This window comes from Ictidomys tridecemlineatus, chromosome 15 (genome assembly GCF_052094955.1).
Source record: "Ictidomys tridecemlineatus isolate mIctTri1 chromosome 15, mIctTri1.hap1, whole genome shotgun sequence".
Classification (NCBI taxonomy): domain Eukaryota; kingdom Metazoa; phylum Chordata; class Mammalia; order Rodentia; family Sciuridae; genus Ictidomys; species Ictidomys tridecemlineatus.
In genome coordinates this window covers 48,628,641-48,654,970 of record NC_135491.1, presented here as the reverse complement: position 1 = coordinate 48,654,970, position 26,330 = coordinate 48,628,641, and the positions used below count along the sequence as shown (strand labels likewise).

The 26,330-nt window shown below is 49.8% G+C and overlaps 1 protein-coding gene across 1 annotated transcript in view; it reads left to right on the top strand.

Annotated features, from left to right (window-relative positions):
- The first annotated feature begins 2,628 nt into the window (after nt 1-2,628).
- Calb2 (calbindin 2) overlaps nt 2,629-26,330 on the top strand; it is a 27,522-nt gene continuing 3,820 nt past the window's right edge. The window contains exons 1-9 of the mRNA XM_005318401.4: nt 2,629-2,768; nt 13,918-13,994; nt 17,286-17,375; nt 19,578-19,658; nt 23,700-23,756; nt 24,347-24,424; nt 24,954-25,009; nt 25,281-25,320; nt 25,503-25,556. Coding sequence (XP_005318458.1) covers nt 2,675-2,768; nt 13,918-13,994; nt 17,286-17,375; nt 19,578-19,658; nt 23,700-23,756; nt 24,347-24,424; nt 24,954-25,009; nt 25,281-25,320; nt 25,503-25,556 — 627 coding nt within the window. The 5' untranslated portion in view covers nt 2,629-2,674. The remainder of the gene's footprint in view (nt 2,769-13,917; nt 13,995-17,285; nt 17,376-19,577; nt 19,659-23,699; nt 23,757-24,346; nt 24,425-24,953; nt 25,010-25,280; nt 25,321-25,502; nt 25,557-26,330) is intronic.

The following is a 26,330-nucleotide window of genomic DNA, read 5'->3' as shown; positions in this document are numbered from 1 at the left end:
GGCTTCAGAGAAGCCATAAAGAAAGCCCTCTGTGCACCTGGGCTTCTCCTGGGCCTCAGCTGGAGGTTGGAGGGGGAGGAGTGCCGAGTAGGAAGCAGACAGGAGGTGACTGCCTCCCAGCTTCCAGGTGTGGTCTAAGTGCCACTCTCTCAGAACAACAATAGAAAGCCCTCCCGGTGGCCCGCTTTCACAATAATACCTACCTTTTCATTAAGCCTTGCCAGCAGCCAGGAGTCTTGCTAGTTAACCCCTTAACTCCATTATATTTGATCCTCCCATGACTTTGTAAGACTAGTATTATTATCATCACCTCTATTTTTACTAAGGTTCAAAGGTGTTACATAACTTGTCCAAAGCTTCACAACAAGTGAGTTTCAAACCCACAGCCATCTGACGCCAGGGCAGGAACTTGTAATGCCTACATGTGACTGCTTCTGCAGGACCCAGCTTGGGGACAAAGGGGCTGGCTGGGGCTCTTCAGTCCTCCCTGAGCATGTGTCCTTAAAAGCTAGGGATGGGCCCCCCAGTCTGCCCCCCAGCAACAGACTCCAGGGATGCATCCACCATGAATGACGCAGGACTGTCAATGAAGAGTTTGCAGGTCACAGTGGCCACCCTGGAGTGATACCCAGGACCATCTTTCCCTAGTAGGAAGCTGGGCATTGGCTTGATCCTTAGAGGGCCAGGGGTGAGCTCTCTCACCTAGGGACCTGGGCAGGGGAGGGGACTGGAGAATATTGAGAGGAGCCTGAATGACAGATGTCAAAACCCAGAGGCTGCAGCCTGGTCCCTTGAGGAACTATACTGCATAGTGGTCAAGAGCTCACGTTCTAGAGAAGTCATCTGTCTTAGCCTCTCCCCTGGGACTTGATTTAGTGTTAGCCCTCCCTTGGAATTTCTTGCTAAGCTCACCACCAATCACTGGTTTCATGAAGGGCAGCAGAAGCACTAACATTTAATCCTCAGAATAATTCTAAGAGGTAACCATCCATGATCCCATTTTGCAGTCAAGAAAACGAGGCACAGACAGATTGTGTAATTTATCCAAGGTAGGAAGCAGGGCATTGGCTTTGATCCTTAGAGGGCCAGGGGTGAGCCAGGGATTCAGACCAAGTAACCTCATTCGAGAGCGCTTACTATCGACCACTGAACCATTTTGTCTCCCCAAAGGCAAAGTAAGGAGCCCATGACTTTGGTGAATTTCTCAGCCCAGGATCCCCCGCCCACCCGCCCCCCCCCAAGAGGAAAGTAATGGGAGCATACATTGAGGTCCTTCCTGGTCTGTACCTGGAAGTAACTCTAAACACCTGCACCCTGGGCAAACACTGTGGCTTTAGAAGCTGCACTCTGTATTTCCCTTTGAGGCTCCCTGTGGGCTCACCCCTGTCCCCAAAGGTCAACTTTCCCTTCTGTCTCCTGGGTTCCCCCTCCCCTAGCGACCTGCTTTTGATTCTCACCTCCTTCCTTGTGCTCCCCCTTGCACACGGGGAGTTTGCCTAACACTCATTAGCACATGTTAATAAGCACCAATCCATGTCTCAGTCACTCTGTGGGAGGAAAGGGAGAGGGAGGGATGGTGCTGTCCCTCTGGGAGTAAGGGGGCTGCAAGGCCAGCACAGATCATCAGTGAGGATGGGAGGGAACCCCCTTCCCTGCTTGGGGAGTCCTATCTGCCCTCTGCAGGATGTGCCGTCAATAGCTGCTTCTATCTTGTCTGAGACCAGTTCAGAGCATCACTAGGTCAGAGCTGGACCTTTTCCCTGCGGGTACCTAGGCAGACCCCTCCCTCCCCCCCCCCACATGGCCATAGGTGGGCATGGTTAAAAAGTAGTCCATAGGGTATAGTTCTGCCATCCCCTGGAAAAATGTCTGAAAGTCCCAGAGCATGTCCAGGCCAAGGCAGCTCACAGGAATGGAAGGAGGTACCCAGAGGAGGGACAGACCAGCCCGAGATAGTGAAAGCCCCTCCCCACTCCCTGAACCCTCTCTGGGCCTTGCAAGTACCAGCTGTCTCCCCGTAATGCCTTGAGAACTCTGCCCTTCTGCAAGTCTGGACCCCCCTCCAAGGGGTTAGGGGTGTGAGAAGAGTTCTGGTTCAAATTCTAGATCTGTCACTCATTTGCTGGGCAATTATTTAATCATCTGAAGCCTCAAGTTCTTCATCAGAAAAGTGGACCCTGCTCTTCCTGCGGGAAAGCGTCAGGTGAGAGGGAGCGTCAGAGAGACCTAGCGAACTCCAAAGTCTGCAGAATATTTGATCCAATTTGTGTCAGTATTACTATGTGTCCTGATTGTTACTACTGTTATTATTGTTGTTGCCACTGTTAGCAATAATTGGTGGTTGTACACAAGACGGTCAGAGAGGGAGAAAGCAAGTGCAGCCTCTGCCCATTTCCTCTGCAAGAGCTCTGGGCGTCCTTGGCCAGCGCCGAGGGTCTCAGCGCAGACTGCGGCCACAAGGAGCCAGGGCGACCCGCCCTGCCCGGCCACCCCCGCCGCGCCGCGCCCCTGAACGATTCTCTGAGCCCGCGCGCCCCCTGCTGGCGGCCTGGCGTGGCGCAGCTCAGGACCGCATATAAAGGCAGCGTGGCGCGCAGCACCAGCGCGAGTGCCCGAGCCCAGCCGCGCAGAGCCACAGCGCTGTGCTGCCTGAGGTCTCCGCGAGCGGCTCGCCATGGCTAGCCCGCAGCAGCAGCCCCCTTACCTGCACCTGGCGGAGCTGACAGCGTCCCAGTTCCTGGAAATCTGGAAGCACTTTGACGCAGACGGTCAGTAAGAGCTCCCAACTTCGGATGCCTCTTAGTCCCCCGGGGACCTGCGGTGGAAGGGCAGGGGGCATGGGTCAGTGCGGGCAGTGTGCGTTTCCCCCTAGGGCTGCTGGGATCCGGGTTTCGAGTCTGGGAGACATTCAGATGCTTTGGAGACAGCTGTCAGTAACTTTTCCTCCCTGACCAAGGTGGACACAGAGCCCACCGCTTTTGCATTCTCATTCCGGGCAACTTGGAGCTTTCCCAGAGAGGCGGCCTGGGCAGGAAAAGGTACCCCATGATTCCCCCTGCCATCTTCCCCACCTTTCCCTTAAAGATAACTTCTTGCTTCCAACTGCTGTGGCCACAGGTCTCAGAAGCCCACTCATTTCTTCCCTCTGTTCCCCTGTCTGAGTGCTGCTAACCCCATCACCATTCTGGAAGCTGGGGCCATCGGGGCATCCTGAAGGGAAAGCCTCGGCTCCCTCAGCCTCGTTGGCCAGGACCAGCAGTGGAGAACGGCACCTGGGCCTCTTAGCACCCACCTGGGCTTCTTTTGTCTATTTTCCAGCCCCATGGCTGGATTTCCCAATCAGAGCAGCAGTGGGTGTGTTGGAACAGGATTAGGGTGCCAGCCTCCCTATTCTCTCATGATGATAATTCTGGGCTTTTGTTGACTCTATCTCTGGATGTGGGCAGACTTATAATCTTAAACTGTGTAGTCTTGATGTTGACCAACCCAAAAAGTGCGGTCCAGACCAAATGGCCTTTGGAGATCATTCCTAGCACTTGGGACTCCAAGCATCTATGGTGGTTTGATTCAGGCATACAGGGAAGCCCCACCATAGAGGCTTCTGATGTCGCTGGAGACTTTTTCTCCATCACTTCAAAATAAATAAGCCATCTGATTTCCTTTCCAAGGTCCTGGCATCCAGCATGTGCTGGCATCTCAGACCCGTTGGCAGGGTGGTGGCTCAGGGTGTTTTCCTGGGATTGAGAGCGAGGGGGATGGGAGGCACTACCAGGTGGTGGCTCACTCAGTTCTTCCTTCCTCCCTGCTTCACCTCAGCAGAGTGTGGAGGTAGCTAAACAGAGATCCTCTGCTCAGAGTGCTATGGGGAGGCAAGGGTTAATGTCTAGGGACTTAATGGGTAAAGTTTTGTTTCCTTGGAGGCAATAAAAAAGTGGAAGTAGAGAAATGGGCATCTGGCTACCTGGGTAGGACGGTGAACTATCTGTGAATTTCTGCAGGAGAAGGTACATTGTTCAATCTGAAAAATGGGGCTAAGGAGAGGTTGTATTTCCATAAAACTTGGTGAAAAGAACTGTAATAAGATTACAGCCTCAGTATTCCACATGGCATGTATGTCCCCTAAGGTTGCTCCTGCCAGTGTATCTGCACCAAAGACTTGCATGATTCAAGGAAAGTTACCAAACAGCCAAGGTTATACCACTGGCCTCCTAGATGAGTCAGCTATAAACAGAGGACTCCACAATTCTACTTTCCCCATTCTGCATGGGGAAACCAATGGCCCTCTCAGTAATCATGCAAAGCCTTGAGCTGATGAACAATCTGAAATATTGTACTTTTCAAAACCGTTGCACCCTATTTGAGTCCCGCTGTGAAGCTGTTGGGCAGATTCCCCTCCTGCAGATGAGAGAGAGAAAGGAGGCCTGACCTGGGCCAGGTTGGGTAGCAAGTTAGTGGTGCTGGTGCCTGGCCAGTCTTGTTTCCCCACCCAGGTGGGGGTCTGGACACCTGCTGGAGTTGGAAGAGGGGATTTTTCTATGATGACAGATGCAAATCTCCCTCCCATTTGCCCACAGAAGAGCCCCCAACTTAGCCTTGGAGGCAATGGGCACTTCCTTTTATCCCAGAAAGGGATCCTTGGCTTGACTGGAGCACCCTGGATCAATGGAGGAGGAAAACAAAGAGGGTTAAGGTGGCAGAGGTGGAATCGTGATGGTATGGAAATGCACATACAGCCAAACTGGGATTCCACTGAAGTCTCCAGAGGTAGCTTTGGGGCCACCTTGTTCTGTACCTTCACTTCTGACCTTCTCTGTGCCCATCCCTCCCCTCCTAAATACCTCCAGGCTACAGGTGAGTCCAACAGCTCACCAGGTGGGGTGCCTGGGCCCTCTCTGGCCGACTCTGGCTTCTGTTTGCAACATCGGCTTTGTTCCCAACTCAAAGAGTTTTAGTGCTCACTGCCTTAAAGACCTCTGTTAGGACCCTCCTTTGCAGCTCACCAGGTCCCTGGAGTGAGCTCACTGGAGCCCAGTTAATCACAGCCACCAGGGAGTGAGCCACCTCCCCACACCTTCTGGACGCTCTGCTAAACAAAGACAAGGAGACCTTAAGAAATAGCTGGATCCCAGGGAGAGTGGGTTTGGGGGGTAGGAGGCACTGACCCTTATTCAGCCTGTTCTAAAACAGAGGAAGAAACTCATCCTAGTGTCCTTGCCCAGAGAGATTGTTTTCAAAATTACCATTAGCCTTGTGGTGGAGAAAAAAAAAAAGAGCAGGTATTTGGAGAGTGGAGAGTCGGGACTCAGAGAAGCAAAACTTCCTCACAAGATCACACAGCAAAGCAGGAAGGGGCTGGGGACCTGGTTGCCTAGTCTCATGTACCACCCGTGACTCCTCCTCAGTGGTTACCAAAGCTAGGCACTGGGAGGGTTCAGATGTTATCACTTGAAGTCAACATCAGGGGTCAGGAAGGTACAACCAACCACCCTATGACCCAGGTGGGGTCTAGGGCTCTTCTATATGTCACCTTCATGGTGGGGGACCCCCCACATGTCTGAAGCCATTGTTCTGTTGTTTCCTGGTCATTCTTTGCTACAAGACCCAGGCGGCTGAGAGATACACAGGTTAGAATTGACATGCCCTCTCTTTGAGGTTCTGACTGAGGCCACCATTCCAGGCTGGTCAAGTTGTGACTCCAAAAAGAAATGCCGTAATCCTTGCTATCCCTCTAGAAGCAATAGAAGTGTGGGGAGAAGATGAGTCCTTTTCCTAGAGGCAAGTGGACATCCACAGGACCAAGTACAGAACCCCACTCCCTCCAAGAATCTACCCTACATGGTTAAAATAGCTAGCCTACGCATGCAAAATAGTATGTGAATGAGGGAACCCATTCACAAGTTCTTCGAAATACTGAAGGTTTGGGGGGAGGAGAATCAGAAAAGTAAATGATGACCATCTCTACGGTGGACTCTTATGCAACCAAAAATACTAATGTGGAGCTTTTGTGCTGCCATGGAAAGGGATGCCCAAGATGTTTGTTTGTTTAACTATAGCAGGAGGATCATAAGTTCAAAGCCAGCCTCAGCAACTTATGAGCCCTGAGAAACTCTGAGACCCTAAAATTTAAAAACAAAAAAAAATGAACTGAGGATATGGCACAGTGGTTAAGCAATATCTGGTACAAAAAAAAAAAAAAAAAACCTATAGAAAAATACTTTCATGAGGGCATTTTTTTTTTTTTTTTTTTTTTTTGGTGGTGCTGGGGATTGAACCCAGGGCCTTGTGCATGTGAGGCAGGCACTCTACCAACTGAGCTCTATCCCCAGCCCCATGAGGCCATTTTTATTGTTAATGACATAAGTACATTGGAGAATATTTGGGGAGGGGGAGAAATACCAAACAATAGTGGTTCTCTCTGAAGAGATGAGATCAAATTAAAATAAATAACTTTCTAAGTTAATTTCTGTAACCTTTGAAAATTTCACGAGGGCGTGTTTTCTTACACAGACAGGAAAACAATCAAGAGGTTAAAAGAAGATAATTTTCTGGACACTTCCCTAAAAGAACATATACACACGCCTTCCAGACTCTTATGGGCTTTTTCCACCGCCAAGCGGCCCCTGTGAAGCAGGGGTTCTCTCACAGCCTCTCACGGGGACTTAGCCTGGCTCTTTATTCAAAGGTCCTCTGAGCCCCGTTGCACTGCAGGACTTTGGAAATTAGGAAGGACCATGCAGAGCTGAGGGGTGCTGCCCTGTCTCTTCTCCTCTTCCTCCAAGCCCAGAGGTCCTAACAGAAGTGCCCTACAAACCACACACCTCCAAGGACCACCAGCCAGAACCCAGTATCCAGATCAGCCCACCCAGGGTGCTGGTCACTGCTCCTTTTTGTTCCCGTAGGGGAAAAGGGAAGGGAAACCGGAACAGCAGCACCTCTCCGAGGTGGGGGGGTGAGGTCTGGACAACTGGTTTGGGGTAAGACAAGTGGGACTCCTGACATACAACCAGGGAAGGCTCGCCACAAAGGATGGCGAGACACAGAGCAGATATTAAGTATTTACGCAAATACAATATTCACAAGGTAAGTTAACTATAATTCATAAGAGAGTCACGGGATTTATAAAAACAGCTATGCCATTAAAGTCAGTGGGCTGGGGGCTGGGAACCAAGACTAAAATCATCTGGCAGAGGCTTTCTTCTTATGCTGTTGGGAATCTCTGGGGTCTCTAGACATCTCGGCCCAGCATGATGGGAGGCTCTGAGGCTCTTTAGAAGAACCTCCTGCCCCGACCCCTGGGATAGCCCTGGATCCACGTCCCCACCCCTCTTTGCTTTCTCCCCCAAGTTTCCAATCCTTTCACTAGCTGTGCCCTTTGGTGTGGAGTATCCATGATGTGCCAGCTCTGCCCTCTGAATGACCGTGGTCCTGCCTCTCAGACTGTGACTGCACCAGCCAGGGAGAGGTGCTGGGTATGTCCCCAAGGAGGTGGCCCAGGGGACAGGTTTTCACAAACAAGACATTTCAGCCTGCCTTGGCTGGGCAGCCACCCGCCGGCTCACGTCCCTGCCCAGCTCTTCTTGTTTATTCCCCTTCCATCTTTGAGGCTTTTGCTAGCTGAGCCCTCCGGGAGGTTTCCAGGGCTCAGGAGACCCCTCGGGGAAATCTTCTCCAATACCTAGGGAGCCCGAATTAATAGAGCAGGCACAAGGCTCTTCAAGGAACAGAGCCTCTCCGGGCAGCCCGGCTGGCATGGCTCCTGGCAGATTGCATCAGATGCCCTCCTTCACCGAGCCAGCCCCATCTGGGGCCTCCAGCTCCGGCCTTCTCCCCCTCCACTTTGGCTTTCTGCTGCCTCCTCCCTCACCCAATCTGCCCCATCCTCTGGTTTCCTCCATGTCTGGGGCTCAGCCCAGCATTCAGCAGCCTGCTGTCCACAGGTTCAGGGGACACAGCCCAGCTCCAGAGTCACACTCCAGAAGCAGCAGAGCCCAGGAACAGACTGAAATCCAAGTGTCCAAACATTCATCCAGTAGCGGTTGCCCTGGGACTTGTTCTTCCAGAAGATACTGGGAGATAGGGGTGTGCGCACACGTGCACACACACGTGCACATATGTGTAATTAACAGAGAGAAAAACCCAGACAAATACAGACATGGAGAGAGCTTATGGCCAGGCTGAACAGAAGGCAAAGAGGCTGGTCTGGGCTCTCAGTTAGCCCTGTGACCAAACTCCTTCCCCCTCCAAGTTCCCTTTATAAGGTGGGATTGTGGATGCCCATCTGTTTACCTGGCAGGGTTGTCAAGAAGACCAGGTGAGGTGGGAAGCGGAAAGCTTTGTTTGGTGTGCCTTAGGGAAAGTAATTATAATACTGGGAGTCGATTTCTTGACTCAAAAGGTGGGATTTGACTCTTCCAAAGAATGTTCAGGTGGAGGCTGGGGCTGTGGCTCAGCACTTGCCTAACACGTGCGAAGTGCTGGGTTCATTCCTCAGCACCACATAAAAATAAATAAATAAATAAATAAAGATATTGTGTCTAACTACAGCTAAAAATATATACTTAAAAAAAAAAGAACACTCAGGCTGGAAGTTATGGGGATATTAGCTTTTCAATGAATTTGAACTTGGCTGTCTGTGCAGCCAGCAAATGACCTGACCTCAAGGATGCTTCGATGCCGTGTCACTAGGAAGGGCAAAGCCGTGTAACTTCCCTCCCCCCACCTCCCTGCCCTACACATTCTGGGGCACTTAGCAGATTGGAGAGCTAGAAGAGGCTGGTCACAACATCCAGGCCATGCATTCGCAAACAACATGCAGTAGGGCTCCCTAAAATACAGGTCTCAGAGCCTCCATGGCCCCCAGAGAGATTCAATAGGTCATGGGTGGGGCCTAATGATGTTCCATTTCTCACAAATTCTCAAGTGACCCCTATGCTGCCTGTCTAGACCACAATTTGAGAACTGCAAACATCTCAGATGTTAGCATGTTAAAGAATCACCTGAGCCAGGTAATAAAACAGATTGCTGAACATCACTGCTCTGGGGAAGAGGAGTCTGATTCAGAAGGTATAGGGAGGGGCCTTGGGCTCTGCATCTCTAACTGGCTCTCGAGTAAATCTGATGTTACTGGTCCACAGACCACACTTGAACAGCGAGCCCTTAGGCATTACTCTAAAATTATCAAATTAGAATCTTCATTTTAATAAGATCCCCAGATAATTTTTCAGCACCTTACAGGTGAGGCCTGCTGCTGCACAGAAGTTCTTAACCTTCACTGCACATTAGAATCACCCCACACCACCAATTAAGTCAGAAGGTCTGGGGAGGGGCAGGCAATGGTGTAAACCCTTCCCAGGTGATTCCGGGAACCAGCCTGGGCTGAGAACCGGTACTCTGATGAAAGCAGTTCTGCTGGAACCTTCTGGGCTGAAGGGTTTTCAGAAGACGATTAGAGGAGACAGCATAAACACACACCTTTGGTTCAAGGAAGGTTTTACAATTTCTAAAATGCTTTCACAACATCCTGTTGTGTGGCTCTTATGATTACTCTATAGAGAGGACAGGAGCAGTTATGTCCACTGTAGCGATAAAGAAAACAAGGGGTATTAACTTGCTGAACATGGACAGGCACAGAGCTGGTGGCAGAATTAGACTCAGGAACCTCTTACCTGTTCAACTCTTAGAAAATCCGCATATAAGAACTTCTGGGAGAAACAAGCAAACCCTTATAGGGTGGAGCCTCCTTTGGAAAGTCAAGGCTTTCCAAAGTAAAGAAGTGTTGTCCCCCTCTAGATGGGGAGAAACTGAGGCACGTGATGGTGAAGAATGGAAGCAAGAGGTAGGTTCAGAAAGGACGCAGGGTCCCAGGCTCCCACCCTGCCCCCTCTCCCTCGTGTTCACTTGATGCGGTTTGATAAGGAGGTTAGGAGTGCTGGTTACTATGGTAACCACATCTTTATCAATGCTCATCCTTGTGAGATTTGCTTGGTGGCCAGTCACCCCAACCCCCCAATAAGAGGTCCCAGAAAAGGTTGTGCCAAACCGCATTTCCATCCCTTGGCTGGGGCACACGGAAACCAGGGACTGCAGGCGCCTAGTCCCAGCTTGGAGCGAGGGGCTCATCTGGAACCTTCTGCTACAGGGGCTTCTTTCTGCCATGCCACCAGCCCAACTCCCCATCCCCTCACCCTGCCTCTAAGTTCGCTCCTCACCTTTCCTTCCCTCTTCCCAGGGCCTGGGGCTGCTCAGAGAGGACTGCACTGGCCCCATCTGCCCCAGCAGGCCTGGGAGTCACCTCTGGGACATCACCAGCCTTCACTGCACTCCACACGCTCTCAAGTGCCAGGTGTAAAATCCTTTCCTTGCCGAGGGTCGGCCTTTCTGCCACCCCATCCGGTCAGAAATAAGCTTCAGGATGGCAGGACCACTCTGGCTTGCCTTTGCCCTTCCAGCACCTCGCATACGGCCTGCACAAACGCATGCTCCATAGATGCTGAGTAAGGATTGAAGGAAGGAAGGGAGGAAGCCCCAAGCAGGAATTAGGACACTCCAGTTCTGGTCCTGCCTCACTGTGTGATCCTGAGCAAGTTACGTACCTCCTCTGTGCCTCGGTTTCTTCTGTCGCCAGGAAGATGCTGTGGTGTGAAGGCAGGGACACCTCTGTACATCCCCATGGTCCCCATGGCAACCCACACAGGCCATACACATAGTCAGGCCTCACATTGTCTGCTTGAAGCAAAGAAGGAAGTCAAAAGTGCTCTGAAAAATGAAAGACTTTGTTTCCGTACCGGGGTTGTGGGCATTCAGAAGTGTCCTGCGGTACTTTGCCGCACTGGCTGCCGGAGTTCCTTGAGGTCATTAAACCTGCTCCCAGCCTTCAAAGGAGATGGAGTAAAAATAAATGCTTATTGTAAGTTGTAACAAGGTCCAGAAAACCCCTGAGGAGAAGGTGACTTCTCTTGGTCTGTGCCTTTCTACTTTTCTCTTTGGGGTTGGAATTGGTCAGAGGAGCCCGCTCTGCCTCCTTCGGCCCCTGCCAATCTTCCCAGCCTGAAGCAAGCGGCCCAGGGCCAAGCCTTCCCTGAGCCAGTGGCTGGCTGAGACTCCAGCCGCCATGGCGATGGCTGCAGGCGTTCTTGAGGCTCACTTTGGGCCAGCAATTTAGGCTATTGTTTATTACGGTCCCACTGAATCTTCACAGCAGCCATATGAGCCATATTTTATAATTAAAGAAACTGAGGTATGATAGAGGTAGGAGAAGAACAAGGAACCTTGACAGGAAGGCCCAGGAACTTTGCCAACTCCTGACATAATAGGTGAAGGGCCTGGAGGAGAAACAGCAGAGCGTCGAGTGTTAGGAGGTAGCTAGAAGGAGGGGCAGCCCCACAGAGCAGCATGACACATTGCAGGGGGCAGTACCAGGGATTGAACTCAGTGGCACTTGAAAACTGAGCCACATCCCCAGCCCAAAATTTGTATTTTATTTAGAGACAGGGTCTCACTGACTTGTTCAGCGCCTTGCTGTTGCTGAGGCTGGCTTTGAACTTGTGATCCTCCTGTCTCAGCCTCACGAGCCCCTGAGATTACAGGCGTGTGCCACCGTGCCCAGAAGCATGACCCATTTTGTCGGCTCTGAAGAGCACCTCCAGATACACTCCCCGAACTGACACACCCTCACCCACGTGGCTCAGGGTCCAGGTCCTGTAGCCTCTGCTTCATTGAACCAGGATACACATTTTTGGTGCCAGCTCCAAGCCCCCTGCACCTCCCATCACAGCCTCAGGCTTCTGGAAGCTGCAGATGGACCCAGAGCCCAGCTCAGCTTTCTACCTCCCTGTCTGACTCTGCAAAGCCTTGGAGAACAAGGACACGACTTGGCCCTCTCAGTCCGGAGGAAGCTGCACCAAAGCTATGGGAGAAAGGCCTGGTCACTGCAGGGAGTGACCAAGGAGCCAAGTGACTTCTTCCTCCAGCCCAGCAGCAGCACACCATCAACTGGATGGCTGCCCCTTTGCTCAGAAAGCCCCTTTCCCTCCCCTTCCTTTCTCCCTCCCCAACTCTGGCAGGCCTCATAGGCCATTAAGCTATTACCCTTTTGTGAAATTCCAACTTCCCCAAAAATTTCTGCAGAGGAAGAAAGATGACCACCCAGTCCTGGGAGGGGACTCAAGTCTTTCCCTCCATACATTGTAATCAAACAAAAATGCATAATTTATCTCATGTAACATGTCATACAGTGTTTACTGTAGCATTTTCACTAGAGGGTGCCTCTGTTATTTATTTGGAATTTAAGTTCTTAGGTGGCACTAGGAGGAGAGGGTGGACCTAACCTCCCACCCCATCCAGAGGGCATGATGAATGCCCTCAGTTAGGTTATTTTTTTGTTATGTCTACAATTCCAATCTCTCTTGAAGAAGTAGACCACCCCTTTTCTGTTCAGGTTGAAACTCGTCTGTGGGAACCTTGCTCACTGGCTTTCAATCAGATTTGGAACTTGACTTAATCCAGTGGTTTCCTAACTTTGCTGCCCATGAAAATCATCTAGGAGTTAAAAAAAAAATCATAATGCTTAGTTCACATCCCAAGCCAATTACATCAGAATGTCTGGAGGTGAGAGTCAGACACCATGTTTTTTAAAGATCCCCAGGAGATTCCAATCTGCAGTAGTAGTGCCTGGGAAGGCTTGTTTTAGCCCTGATTTCCCTCCCACAAATGCGTCCACTCCAACATAGCACACTAACCATGGCCATGGCCCCTGGTGCCGGGGCCATCTGGGCTCAAGGTGTAAGACCCGACAGGACCTCTCACCACTTGTGATCTTCTGGCAAGTCAGGCTTTGACCTTGCTGCCTGGTTCTGATCAGTTTGCTTCTTCCTCAGGTTCATTCCCATCTTGCACACGGGTTCTGGTAATTGAATTCAAGCAATACTAACATTTTTGCACACTCATAATGGACTGTGTGATTTACATATGAAATCCCGTTTCGTGATAATAATCCATCCTGCAGATGAGATGGGTTCAATAATTTCCTTTCACCGTGTCCTTCTGTATCCGTTTCTGAGGACTGTCATAAAAAGGACCACAAACTAGATGACCTACACCACGGAAATGTGTCCTCTCACAGTTCTGGAGGCTGGAGGTCTGAAACTGATGTGTGTGTCCGCAGGGCTAGTTCCTGCTAGACACCCTGAGGGAGGGCCGTTGCAAGTCTCTCTCCCAGCCTCTGATTTGTTGGTGATCTGCTGCTTTTCTTGACTTGTAGATGCAGAATTTCAATCTCTGCCTCCATTGTCACATGACCCTCTTCCCTGTGTCTGTGTGTCTTCACTTGGCCTTCTTATAAGGATGCCAGTTGCTGGCCTTAGAGCCCACCCTAGCCCAGCTTGGTCTCATGATAACTAATGACATCTGCAAAGAGCCTACTTTCCAATAAAATCACATTCTGAGATTCCAGGTAAAGGTGGATTCTGGGAGAACACCCTTCAACTCTGTATACGTTTCCAATCCCTGGGACCTGACTTCTGCCTCCCACCAGAGCCCTCCACCTGCTAACAAACCCTGATGCAGATGACTGACTCCCACTGAGCCCCCTGGTGCTTTCCCTGAAGGTCATGGACTGAGGTGGCAGCTCCCAGCTTCCATCCACTTCTGCCAGCTTGGGTCAGATGCTAGTTTCCCTAGTGTTCTCTGGCTGAATATCCCAAGGACCCCTGTCAATCTCTGCATGGAAATGCCCTGAGGGCAGAACCCATATCCCTCACACTGCTGGCTAAGACCCCTGTTGGGGGATTGGTGGGGAGAAGTTCTACAGGAATCCCCCCGCTTTCCTGCCGCACTCCTGCTATACCAACACCCCCCCCCTTTAGTCTTACTATTTAGCTGAAGGCACTTATTATTTTTTTCTTTTTTCTGTCTTTACAGGAAATGGATATATTGAAGGTAAAGAGCTAGAAAACTTTTTCCAAGAGTTGGAGAAGGCCAGAAAAGGCTCTGGCATGGTAAGCCCAGCCCCTTTCCCATCATTTCAGGTTGTCTATGCCCTGACCCATGTGGCCTTGAGCATGGTCTGCTCCTGGGGCATCTGGCCTTGACGCTTCCAGTTTTTCTTTTATCCGTAAGGATAAAAAGAAAAATTATTAGAACACTCCCTAAGAGCACCTTATCTTCATATCTTGGATGTCTGGGATTGAGAGGTGACATAATTAACCCCGGGTCAATATTCCCCCCAAAACTACATAGCTGTATTTCTGTGTATGCATAAAGTATTTTTTCCTAGGGTCAGAGTCCACAGCCTCCCTAAGATGCTTCAGAGGGGTAAGGTCTTGAGACTGGATGCTCAAGGGTCTTCAGTGTCTGCATTCTAGATCAGTTTCTAGTCTCAGCACTATTGATATTTGAGGCTAGTTTTGTTGCAGGGCTGTCCTATGTGTTGTGGGATGTCCAGCAGTATGCCTAGTTCTACCCAGGGGATGCCAGTGGCACCCTCCTTCGAATTCCCCTAGGTGGGGACAGAAAGGTTCTCAGTAGAGAACCACCCTTGCAGACCAACAGAGGCTGGGATCCTCAGCATGGAGCTGGAGGAAATGGAGGATTGTTCTGAAGCAGTTCTGGCCAGCCTTGTGCATGGAGGTGTCTTGAACTTCTGAGCCTGAACTCAGAGACTCCAGCTCACAGCCAGGCCCCTTTAGTCAAAGGAAGGTCATGTCTGTGTGAAGGTTGAGGTGATTGGAATCAGGCTCTTGTGACTCCCATGACTGGTTCTGGAAAGATGGAGCCCACTCCCTCCCACCAGCTCCTTCAGGTCTTTTGAGGGTCTCCCTCCTCTCTCTGCTGCCCTACCCACTGCTTGTTCACGACTCTTCGGGAAGCAGTTCACAGATGAGTCACAATCACCCAGGAGCTCCTGGTTCAAAGCTGAGCAGAGCACCCCAGTGAGAAGAGCAAGCCTGGGCTTACAGGGTGGGAGATGACTCATGGGCTGGTTTATCAATAGTTGTCTCATCGACCCTCCTTACTACAATAATGAAGCTTGGATTACAGAACTCAGGGCTTCAAAACTGACACCAGGATCATGGACTAGGCAGAGGAATGTGTTTTAATGGAACGTTTCAAATCTGAAATTCTTCTCTTAGTCATTCCCTTCCTCAGATGGCATCAGGGTGATTTTCAAGTCTGCCAACAATAATCCCGATTGCTGTCACCCATGACTGAGTCTCAGAACAATTTGTTAAATGGTAGGAAGACGATCAGTCCTGGAAGCAGGAGTCATGAGTTCAAATTCTGGCTATCCTCAACTGGTTGACCTTGAGAGAAGTCATTTCTTAGAGTCTAAGAGGGAGAGTCCACTAACCTCAAAGGGGCCATGGTAAAACTCAAAAGGTTTGACCACATTTGTGATAAATACATGACATCACACCACGCACAGGTATAAATATAAATAAATAAATAAATATTGGCCAACACATAAAGATTGGCAAATTGAGACTAGTTCCAAAGGTAAAGGTGGTAGAAGGGATTTAGAAAAGGTCCTTGGGATGGGTAGAATTTCACTAGGAATCGTGAAAACCCAGGAAATCAACAGATAAGTGAAGCAAAGGCATCAGGTGCCCACTGTGGATTCATTACTGATAGGGATGAGGAAGATCTCTTTGGTGCAAATAATCCACAGCATCCCAAACTAGGGGAAGATATAAAAGCTTCAGGACAGTCTTACATTTTTTAAAAATATTTTTCTTTAGCTGTTGATGGATCTTTATTTTATTTATTTATATGCAGTGCTGAGAATCGAACCCAGTGCCTCACACATGCTAGGTGAGCACTCTACCACTGAGCCACAAACCCAGCCCAGGATAGCCTTACATTAAAGACAGAAAGTAATGGACTAAAGGAACTTAAGTTGTTTTTCTTCAGTCAGAATAATTGAGTGCACTATTTAAATTGTCCCTCACCATGTAATGACATCTCATATTCCTCCTAGCATAAAACCAGAGTAAGAAATATTGTGGAATTGCTAGTTAGTCTTCAAAGAGAGAAATGAACAATGAAATATTTGGTGGTGGGGCACTGGATTAACTTAGGTTCTATTACAACCTGTCTCGGTAAAATGTTGGAGCCTCCAAAAATATATGAAAATATGTTCAACAACATTAGCAATTAGGGAAATGCAAATCAAAAGTACGCTTGGATTTCATGTCATACTAGTCATAATGGCAAACCATCGAGAATACAAGTGATAATAAATGCTGGAGAAGATGTAGAGGAAAAGGAACACTTTTACACCTGTTGGTGAGATTATAAATTGGTACAACCACTATGGAAATCAGCACGGAGGTTCCTCAAAAGGCTAGGCATGGAACCACCATATGACCCAGCCGTAGCACTCCTTGGTATTTATCCTTAAAAACTCAAGTCATCTTACTACAGTGATAAGTGCATACCTTTATTTATAGCAGCACAATTCACAATAGTCAAATCTGGAACCAGCCTCTGTGTCCATCAATGGATGAGTAGATGAAGAAAATGTCACACACACTCACACACACACACACACACACACACACACACACACACACACAATGAAGTTTTATTCAGTCATAAACAAAAATGAAATTATGTAATTTGCAGGAAATGGATGGAACCTAAGACCATTATGGTAAGGAAAAAAAGCCAAACTCAGAAGGTCAAGAGTCGTATCATATGTTTTCTCTCATATGCAGAAGCTGGAGAGGAAAAAGGAAAAGAAAGGTTTAGGGGGCATCTCATGAAAATCAAAGGGAGATCAGCAGAATATAGGGAAAGGGACCAGAGGTTGAGAGGAGGGAAGGGAGAGGGAAGTGCTGGGGAGTGATATTGGCTAGTGATAAGTGTTCTATCTTGTTCATGTGCAAACAACAAATCCCACCATCATGCACAACTATGATGCGCCAATAAAAATGCAGGGAAAGAAAATGTTGGGGCCTCAGTTCTCCCATCTGACTAATGGAAAACGTCTAAACCCTTCTGATGGAGTTGTGGTTGAATCCATTTTGAAAGCAGCGAGGCACATTGAATAACCTGGTACAGAGCATGTGTTGTCCCACTTTGAAAATTATGAGACTGAGACTTGAATAAGAAACGACTTGATTGGGAGGGATCGTGACAAGGAAAAGGTCACGGCCCAGATCCCTCAGAGCGCTGGCTGTACCAGCTCTGTGCCCGTCAGGACCCAGGATGACTCCCGACACTGCTGCACTGAGATTCGCAGCTCCCATGTGAGGTGGCGGCAAAATCAGCCCTTGCTCTTTCCACAGATGTCAAAGAGTGACAACTTTGGGGAGAAGATGAAGGAGTTTATGCAGAAATATGACAAGAACTCGGATGGGAAAATCGAGATGGCAGAGGTGAGTGCAAGGTCCCAGCGAAGGACTGTGTGGAAGGGCTGTCTGACCCCTGTGCCTCTCCTGGTCACATGCCTCCTGCCGGGCACCCAAATGAGGGAAGAACAATATCCACCAATGAGGCCCTAAGGATATCCACCCTCAGCGCTTGGGGCTGACCAAAGACAACAAGGGTAGCTGCCCCCTGCAGGAGAGCAGCCCTCAGACAAACCGGAGCTGACGCCCTTTACACATTTTCCACCCAGGGAAAGAGGAGACTCTACCCATTCTCCAGGCCCAGCCCACGTGTGATGGGACCTGGGCCCTCAGGGTCAATGCACAAATTAGGACAAGCACAACTAAAGAGAGTCGGGAGAGGAAGACAGGTGGACAGGAGAGCTCATGCCCCACCCACCTCAAGGCATCCAAAGGCACAACTGTGAAAGATTTATATAGATACATAATTCACACATATATAAATTACACATATAAGCATAATTTATATACTATGCATAGTTTGTATACTTACATGTGTTCATTCACCCATGCATACATTCATATACATACATCTGCTTATATACAAACATGTCTGTCACATACTCAGTGATCAGTGTGCCGTTCATGGTCAAGGCTGGGTCAGATGATGGTATGTGAATGAGGGCACAGCTCCCCCCAGGTAAATTGTTTCAGGTGCTGCTCTAGAGCCCGGTGTCCTAGAAGCCAAGTCTGGGACACCAGTTCAAGTGGATGTGATTCTTTGCAGAAGAACTCTTTTAAGAGAAGGGAAGAAAGGGTGTCAGGAAAGGACAGAGAGGCGGCTAAGTGGGCAAGTGGTGCCTGCCAGAGCCAACCTTGCTACCTCATGGGGAGCTCTAGGGTGTGGATTGTGCCACAGAGTTGGTCCCACCTGGAGGCCACCATGTTGGTCAGTCCTTGGAAGCAAGCTGCCCCTTTGTGGGGAATGGGGAGCCCAGGAACCTCCCTGGGTGGGCAGCTCTGGTATGTCTGAGGGCTGCTCTCATGCAGGGGGCAGCTAGGAGCAGTGAGCTAGCCAATTTCAGGGCTGCCGAGGGATGGTGCTGCAGCCTAGAGAGGAGCATGAGGTAGGCTGAGGCTGGGCTCTGGCAGACACCACCTGCCCACTTAGCCCCCTCGCTGCCCTTTCCTGACGCACCAGGAGGGGCACCAGAACAGCTGCTGTGGACGTCTGTGCTGCAGTCAGAAAATCCTCAGTCACAAGGGCTTAAACCGGGATCAGCAGACTTTGTAAAAAATACAAATGATTGTAAATGCTTTAGGGTTTATGGTCCGTGCAGCCTTTGTCCAAAACTCTCCAACTCTACCACAGCCGAAAAGCAACCAAGAAAAGCTCCTAACGACAAAGGTCATGGGCAGGGTTGGTGCTCTGAAACGGAGGCCAGGGCTGCAGCTCTGCTTCCCTGCAGTTGTCTGCCTCCAAAACACCTTCCTCCTCAACTGGCAGCAAGATGGCTGCAGCAGATCCAGGTACCACACCCAGATCCCACCACGTCCAGCAGAAAGGGCCCCTCGTGGGTGCAAAGAAACCTTTCCCAGTCCCCTCAGCAGTCCTCCTCTCACATTTTATTGGCCAGAACTGGGTCACAGGCCTATCCGTAAGCCAATCACAGGCAGAGGGAGTGGAATTATCACATTTATCTGACTTAGATGATTTGCTAGTGTCCAGAGGAGGCTGGGAGCAGGGGGGGCGGGAAGGCCAGTTGGTGGGCAGCTGGCAGTGTTTACTGCATGAACGTATTTATGATTTTTGAGAATCAAATTGTTGAGGTATTATTTTACATACAATAAACTGCATCCATTTAGAGTGTCAAAATTCTTGAGTTTAGATTTTAGACCATGAGATCACCATCGCAGTGGATCAAGATGCAGTCATCCTGTCACCCACAGATGTTCCTCCTACCTGAAGCAGGCCATCTCACCCCAGGCAACCACCAAACTGCCCGGCTCTGGGTGCTTGCATGTTAAAGGAGTGTCACTGTCTGTCTGTCTGTCCCGTTGTTCCTATCTTAAGGATTGCAGTAACCCAGAAGCTCTTCTCAGAATAATCTTCTTCCCCTCTGAAGGGCAGCCAGTAGAAATGTGGCCTCCACACTGCCCCTCCGCTGGCCCCTTCCATCCTTCCTATGGAAACTCTGCTTCCCTCCTGAGGTCCCCCCTTAATGTTGGTGTCGCTCTGTGTGTCTCCAGCTGGCGCAGATCCTGCCAACCGAAGAGAATTTCCTCCTGTGCTTCAGACAGCACGTGGGCTCCAGCGCTGAGTTTATGGAGGTGAGACTTTCTCTCCGGGTATTGGAACCAGCCTTCCTCCTGTGTTCAAAGCCAGGCCCACATTCATGCCCACGAAGGGTCCCTGGTAGTTGCTAAACCCCTTAGAACTCTGCCCCTCAGGGTGTGGCCCATGGCCTGGCCGGGCAGCATTAGTACCACCTGGGTGCTGGTCACAAAGGCAGACTCCCTGCGCAGCTGAATCAGAGCCGACCTTTGAACAAGATCCCCAGGTGGTGTGTGCCTGCTAAAGTGTGGGGATCAAGATGAAAAGTTTGGGTCAAAGACAACTGGGGCATGCCATGTACCTGCATCTCCCCTTTGGGGATGTACGGTGGCATTTGCAAATGACATCAGACTGCAGTGAAGACTCTTGTTTCATTCAGCCGGGCTCCAGCTCATCCTACCACCACTACCCTTCCTGTTAGTCAGAGTGGAAGTCAGAGTTCCAAGGTTTGGGAAGGATAGACTTATGTGCCAGTCTAAAGCTGGAAACCCCCAGTGAGAACGCCAGATTCCAGTGCCTTCTGGATTTGATCTTTGACTGTGGTCTGGGCTCCAGCATCCCCCTTAAAAATGAGCATTGCCCCTTTGCAATAAGAATTGCACACAAATCTCAAATGTCTTTTGAATAACATTCAAGGATAGATGGAACCACATAAAACTGCTGATATTGAACTGCTCTTTGACATGTAAAAACTGGAAGTTCTGGATGGTTCAATCCAAATTACTAATCCTGATATCCAGCCAATTACCAATTATTTTTTACCATTTTTCTGGGACTTCGCACCCAAGCCATTCATAACGTATGTCTCTCAGAGTGAAATCCAACCTGTTCCCACAATGGAAACTGTGTGTTCTGATACTTAACGACCATCTTCAGCGAGACTCAGAGTTGCCATTCACTAGGTAAAATCCATTCCCAGTCACGAGGAATCCCTTCCCCCTGATTTACTGCTGAGAACAACAGCAGAGCCAGCCCAGAAACCCATACAGCAGCGACGTCCCCGTAAGGATACAAAGTCGGTGAGAAAGAACCAATTCTCAAGGCGGAAGAGTCATTTTTAAGAGCAGTTTGCCTAAGCATCAGATATGGATTTAATTTTATGGTGCTTTAAAGGATTCTCTCCAGTTTTTCTGAGATGGAAAGATCCCATAAGCTGGTAATTGACATTCTGGATTCTGTCTTGGTTGTTCTTTTAACTTTGGGGGAGATAAGTACAGCTTATTCTTCTAATGGGGGGGATCCTGTTTTTATGAGTGTCCATTTTTCTGTCCACAGAGAAGGGACTACTGTGTCTGACCCCTCCTTTCCCTGGACAGAAGTGGATAAAAATTGGCCTCTCCTTCATCTCTGGTCCGGATAGGGATGAGGTTAGCTTTCAGGAAGCAGAGATGCTTTTAGAGGCACAAAAAGCCTCTCTCCCCCACCTCCTCAAAATTATTAACATTTTTATCTCTGCGTGGTTGGCATGATTCCATATTCTTACACACTTTTATTCTTCTAAGCCCCAGCATAACTGTAGAACAAGCACCCTCCACCGCCACACCTCCTGGGACCCCACCTTCCTGCAGTACCAATCCCTTCTGGGGTATCCGTTCTTTCTGTTTTTATCAGCCAGAAATAGGAAATGGTCCTTGCAGAGCCCCAAAAGCCTTGTGCTCTCGGCTCCTGACCCGCTGCTCAGCACCACATTTTGACTTCTAATTTTAGGGACACCTCAGGACTTCTTTGAGATTTCACAAAGCCCGGGTCTCTTGAACTCTTTTCCTTGAATGAGAAGAGAATAAGGACACCCTGATGGATGGGCACCAGGCGCTGGCAGGGAAGAGAAGTCAAGAGTGAGAGCCCACAGCCAGCTGACAGGATCAGTCAGAAAAGCAGTCTGGGGATGCTCTGTTCTCTGGAGGATTGGGGTCCCCGCAGGTCACCTGCCTTTTCAGTATCTTGGAGTTTGTCTGCTTCATTTCTCAGTCAAGACTTCACTAAGGAGCTAAATTCTAACGCTCTAAATACCTGCAGGTGGTTGGTGAAGTCATACTTGGAAGCCTGCACACATCTCTTAGTGCCTTTCCGAGGGTGGGTTTTCTGGGCACAGGAAGGCATGTTTTGGTGGAACCCGAGGTATTTTTTTCTTCAGAGAAAAAAACATTTGCCTAATCAAGTACCATCTACCAAAGTTGTCTACAGCACATCGACTCTTTTGCTGGAATTTGCTCCTGTCTCCTAGCTTTGAAAAACTGGGACCAAATTTCCTGAGCCCTGGCGCTGATGCACCATGAAAATCACACCGTCTTGTGTGATGTAAAAGGAAGACTTTAAATTATCCATAAACTCTAACACTCCTGTCAATACAGGGAGGGTGTGTGGAGAAGTCGGGGAAGCCAGAGATAAAATTCAGGAAACAGGATTGGTGCTTGATGGCTGTCAGAAAACCAAATCTAGCCAGTGTCCAGGTGTGCACTTTGGAGCCAAGAGGGGATAGAGAGAAGAAATGTCAAGAGAACAAAACTTGAGAGAGAATCTAAGAAATAAGAAATCCAAGACACCAAAATAATCCCAAGATTTAGGGGAACAGAGCTCTCTGGGCCTCTTGGCCAGACATGGGTAGCACCTTCTGCCCTGAACCTCCACCTCAAGACATTCACTCTTCTCCACCAGAGGACTTCGGTAAAAGGCTGGGGTCTCAGTGCATGTGCATATGGGACCAGACTTTCCTAGGATATTGTGTTAGTCAGCTATTGCTGCATAACAAATGATCCCCCAAAGCACCCTTAAATAAGCATTTATTATCTCACAGTTTCTATGTTGGGAAATTTAGGGACAACTTAGCTGGGTGGCTCTGGCCCAGATTCTCTCACAAACTGCTGGTCAGGATGTCAGCCGTGCTGAGGTCCCCTGAAGACTTGACTGGGATTAGGAAATACGACATCTCCACAGCGGCTCCCTCGCAGGACCGTTGGCAGGAAGGCTTGGTTACTTACTACTTGGGCCTTTCTATAGTGCTGAATAGCCTCATGACACTGCCGCTGGCTTCCTCCAGAGCAAGTGACCCAAGAGAGTGAGAGAAGGAAGCCGTCATACCTACCTTTTATGACCTAGTCCCAGAAGTCACACACTCTCTTATCTGCCATATTCTATTCATGAGAGGTGAGTCACTCAATCCAGTCTACGGCCGAGGAAGGAGAACCAGGTTCTACCTTTGGAAGGGAGGGAAAGAATTTGTGAATATCTTAAGACCATGGCTACTGTGTTTGTGTCTCCTGCGTAATGTCTGTTCCTGCTCCGGTGGACAGAACAGAGAGGCAGTCAAACCCACGTCACTGCTTCCTCTCTGAAGACTACACCAAACTGAGACTCAGCTCAGAACCCACAATCAGGGTGGGATGGGATCCATCCAGGCAGGCATCTGACTGGGCAGGCATTTGTCACATGCCCACTTGTGGACATGGGGTCAACCTCCCTGTACCATATGGATTGACAGGGGGTTTCCTATTTTAAAAGGATGTTTTTAATCAAAAAAGAAAAGAAACTGATTATGAATTCTGCTTCACCATCAGATATGGCTGCCGTGTGGGATGGAGGAGGGGGCACAGTGAAGAGTAACCTAAGCCCGTTCCTTTTCTAATCAGGGGGCTCTTCCCCCAGCCCCCACCTGGTATGGGAAGCTTTCAGAGCAGAAAAAAGATACCCACGTGCCCAGAACAAAAATAAGATCCACTAGATCCCCATTCTAGACCTGGTAGAAGCCACTTGGTTTAACACCTTAGAAAACATCAACACCAGTTACAAGTTGATCCAAAAAAGGACCCGGTCCTGCATCGAGTTAGAGTAGGGTGACCTTGTTCAAGCAGTTTTCTCCTTCTCTGTGTGACCTTGACTCAGACACCTCCCCTCGTTTCCTCCTTTGTAACTGGGCTAGACCATCCCTATGTCCCCATTCTACTCCTTCAATAAGATCCTGCCTGGTCCATTAAGGAGAAATGGAAGGAGGCATGTAGGTTTGATACCTCCTTATGAACAGGCTGCCATTCCCCTTGCAGGCCTGGCGGAAGTACGACACCGACAGAAGTGGCTACATCGAAGCCAATGAGCTCAAGGTAGGATGAGCCTTGGGGAAGGTAAGGAGAATGTGGAGAATGAGCCAGAGGCTGGAGTGGCCATGGGTTTAAGGAACCTGGGAAGGGCGGGGACGTTGGACCAGGAGCATGGATTCATGGCCTGCTTAGGAGTACTTGAGCTTGGCACTGGATGGTTGGACTTGTTCAGAGAAGCCCTGTAAAATCAGTACCATGGAGCTGTAGGGCCCCAGAGTTCAACCATCCCATGCTCCTCTACACCCAGGTGCCCAGGACAGGCATCCTGGAGGCAATTCCAGAAAGATTGGTCTTCTGGCTTGTACATCCATCCCTAAATTCCTCTGGGCCACCACTGATCTTGGGGCACTGGTGAGCCCTGTGTGACAGAGCCAGTCTCTACCACCTATTGCATGGGAACAGGTTGCAGCCAGAAGCTACCTCAGGTCTTTAAGTTCACTGCACAAGTGTTAAAGATCAAGAAATTACGAGGGACATAAGCTACACAACTGGTAGACCTCAAAGAACAATGTCAACTGTCTGAATGAGCACATAAGTAAATGAACGAGGGACTAGAACAGGGTCAAGCTCTGAAGAGGCCTTTTGTGTTCCAGGGATTCCTGTCGGACCTGCTGAAGAAGGCCAACCGGCCGTATGATGAACCCAAGCTCCAGGAATACACCCAAACCATAGTGAGTGAACGGAAGTGTGCCCCCTCCCAGGGGTCCAGGCCACTGGAGTCCTGGTGGGCAGGGTCTTTTGTTTGCTGGTTCTTCCGGCCTGGGTGAAGCAACTCACAGCGGCAGCTGTCAATAGGGATGTGAGTTCATGCCCCACACATCCTTCAAGATCCCCACTCAGCTGACTTCTGGGCCAGTGTGAGCCGGAGGGGTCGGGGTGGGGGCAATCTGTTTCCCTGGCAAGCCCTGAGGCCCAGGAGAGGATCAACCTGGAGAGGTTGGGCCTTTGGTGCTGGCCGGTATCCCTCCACCACCCCTCTCCCTGAGAAGGGGAGAGAAGAGCGGGAACCAAGGCCCCCTGCTGTCCTTTCCAGTCACTGGTTGAGACCATGTTGGTCCCTAGCCTCCAGGTGACCTGAGAGGAGGCATGAGCACACTCTGCCATCCTCCCCCTCTTCAGTGGAAAGAGGTGGCAGGTCAAGGCCCCATGTGAGAGAAGGTCAAAGCAAATAACGCCAGCCCATCTTTCTGTCCCCAACAGCTACGGATGTTTGACTTGAATGGGGATGGCAAACTGGGCCTCTCGGAGATGTCCCGGTAAGTGCCTGCCCTCACCACTGTGTCACCTTGAGCAAGACTTCCTGTCTTCCATTCCCATTGCCAAGATGGCGGGGTGGAAAGAGTGGCAGGTCCAGGTATCAAGAAGCCCAAGACAAAGCCAAAACTCACCTTGTCCCTCTCCCTCTTCAATTTTTTCATCAACTCCTAATTACAAAGTGCTCAGACAGCATTTCCACTGCTGCCCCTGTCTGCATGGTCCTTCCCTGCGTTTCATCTCCTAATCTCTGCTCTGATATTTTCCTTGCAGACTCTTGCCTGTCCAGGAAAACTTTCTGCTTAAATTTCAGGTAAAAGAGCCACTTTGCCTTTCTTCCTTTCCTCCCTGCCCCTCATCTCTCTGAGCTCCGGGGCCTTCTACCCTCCTTTGCCCCGATCCAACACACACCTCACACCTCACGCCTCACGCGCATGCTCGTGTTCACACCCTCCAGGGCTTCCGCTGCTGTCTTTAATACCTTGGTCCTTACAGGGCATGAAGCTGACCTCAGAGGAGTTCAATGCCATCTTCACATTCTATGACAAGGTGAGAGAAGCAAAGCCACACAGGATGGAAAAGCAGGGCCCTGCCCCTGCCCCTAACCTCCCCCCACCCCACCCCCAAGCCCTGGCCAGAAGGGCTCAACTTCATCTGTGGGAAGAGATCAGCTCTCCAGAGGGGCACTGGGCCATGTGGTTCCTTCCTGCAGCATCTTCTGCTCTGTGATTAGACAAGTGTCCTCCTCTATCCATGGCCTGAGGAGCCCGTGGGTTTGGCTTCTTCAAAGTGCAGCAAAGAATAGAAGAGGCTGATGAAGCTAAATGTGATCACGTTGGAGACAGAGCCAGTTGGCTGCACTAGAATCAGTGCTGGGATTGTGATGACCTCCTCCACACACACCCCACACCACGCCCATGTGACTCTGTGGTCTTATCCATGACCAAAGGGTCGGAGGTAGACTTCATTTATTTATGTTCGCGGTGCCTGGGATGGAACCCAGGCCCTTGCACATGGTAGGCAAGCGCTTTGCCACTAAGCTACATACCCAGCCTAGGAAATTGACTGGAAATAGCCCCCAGACTCAAGGAGCTAATTAGATGCTTCTGGAACCTCATTTATATATATTCATGAGAAAAAGGCTTGTCCTGAACTGCCTGGTTCCTGCACTGGCTGGTGGACAGAGTGACACATTATTCTATCATTACATGGTCTGAATGCCTCCTTTGTACCAAGTAACAGGAAGGATAGATCCTCGGGATAGACCCCTGGAATGGATCCGGGCTGGGGAAAGCAAAAGGCAAGGCCGGGTGGCAGGGGCTT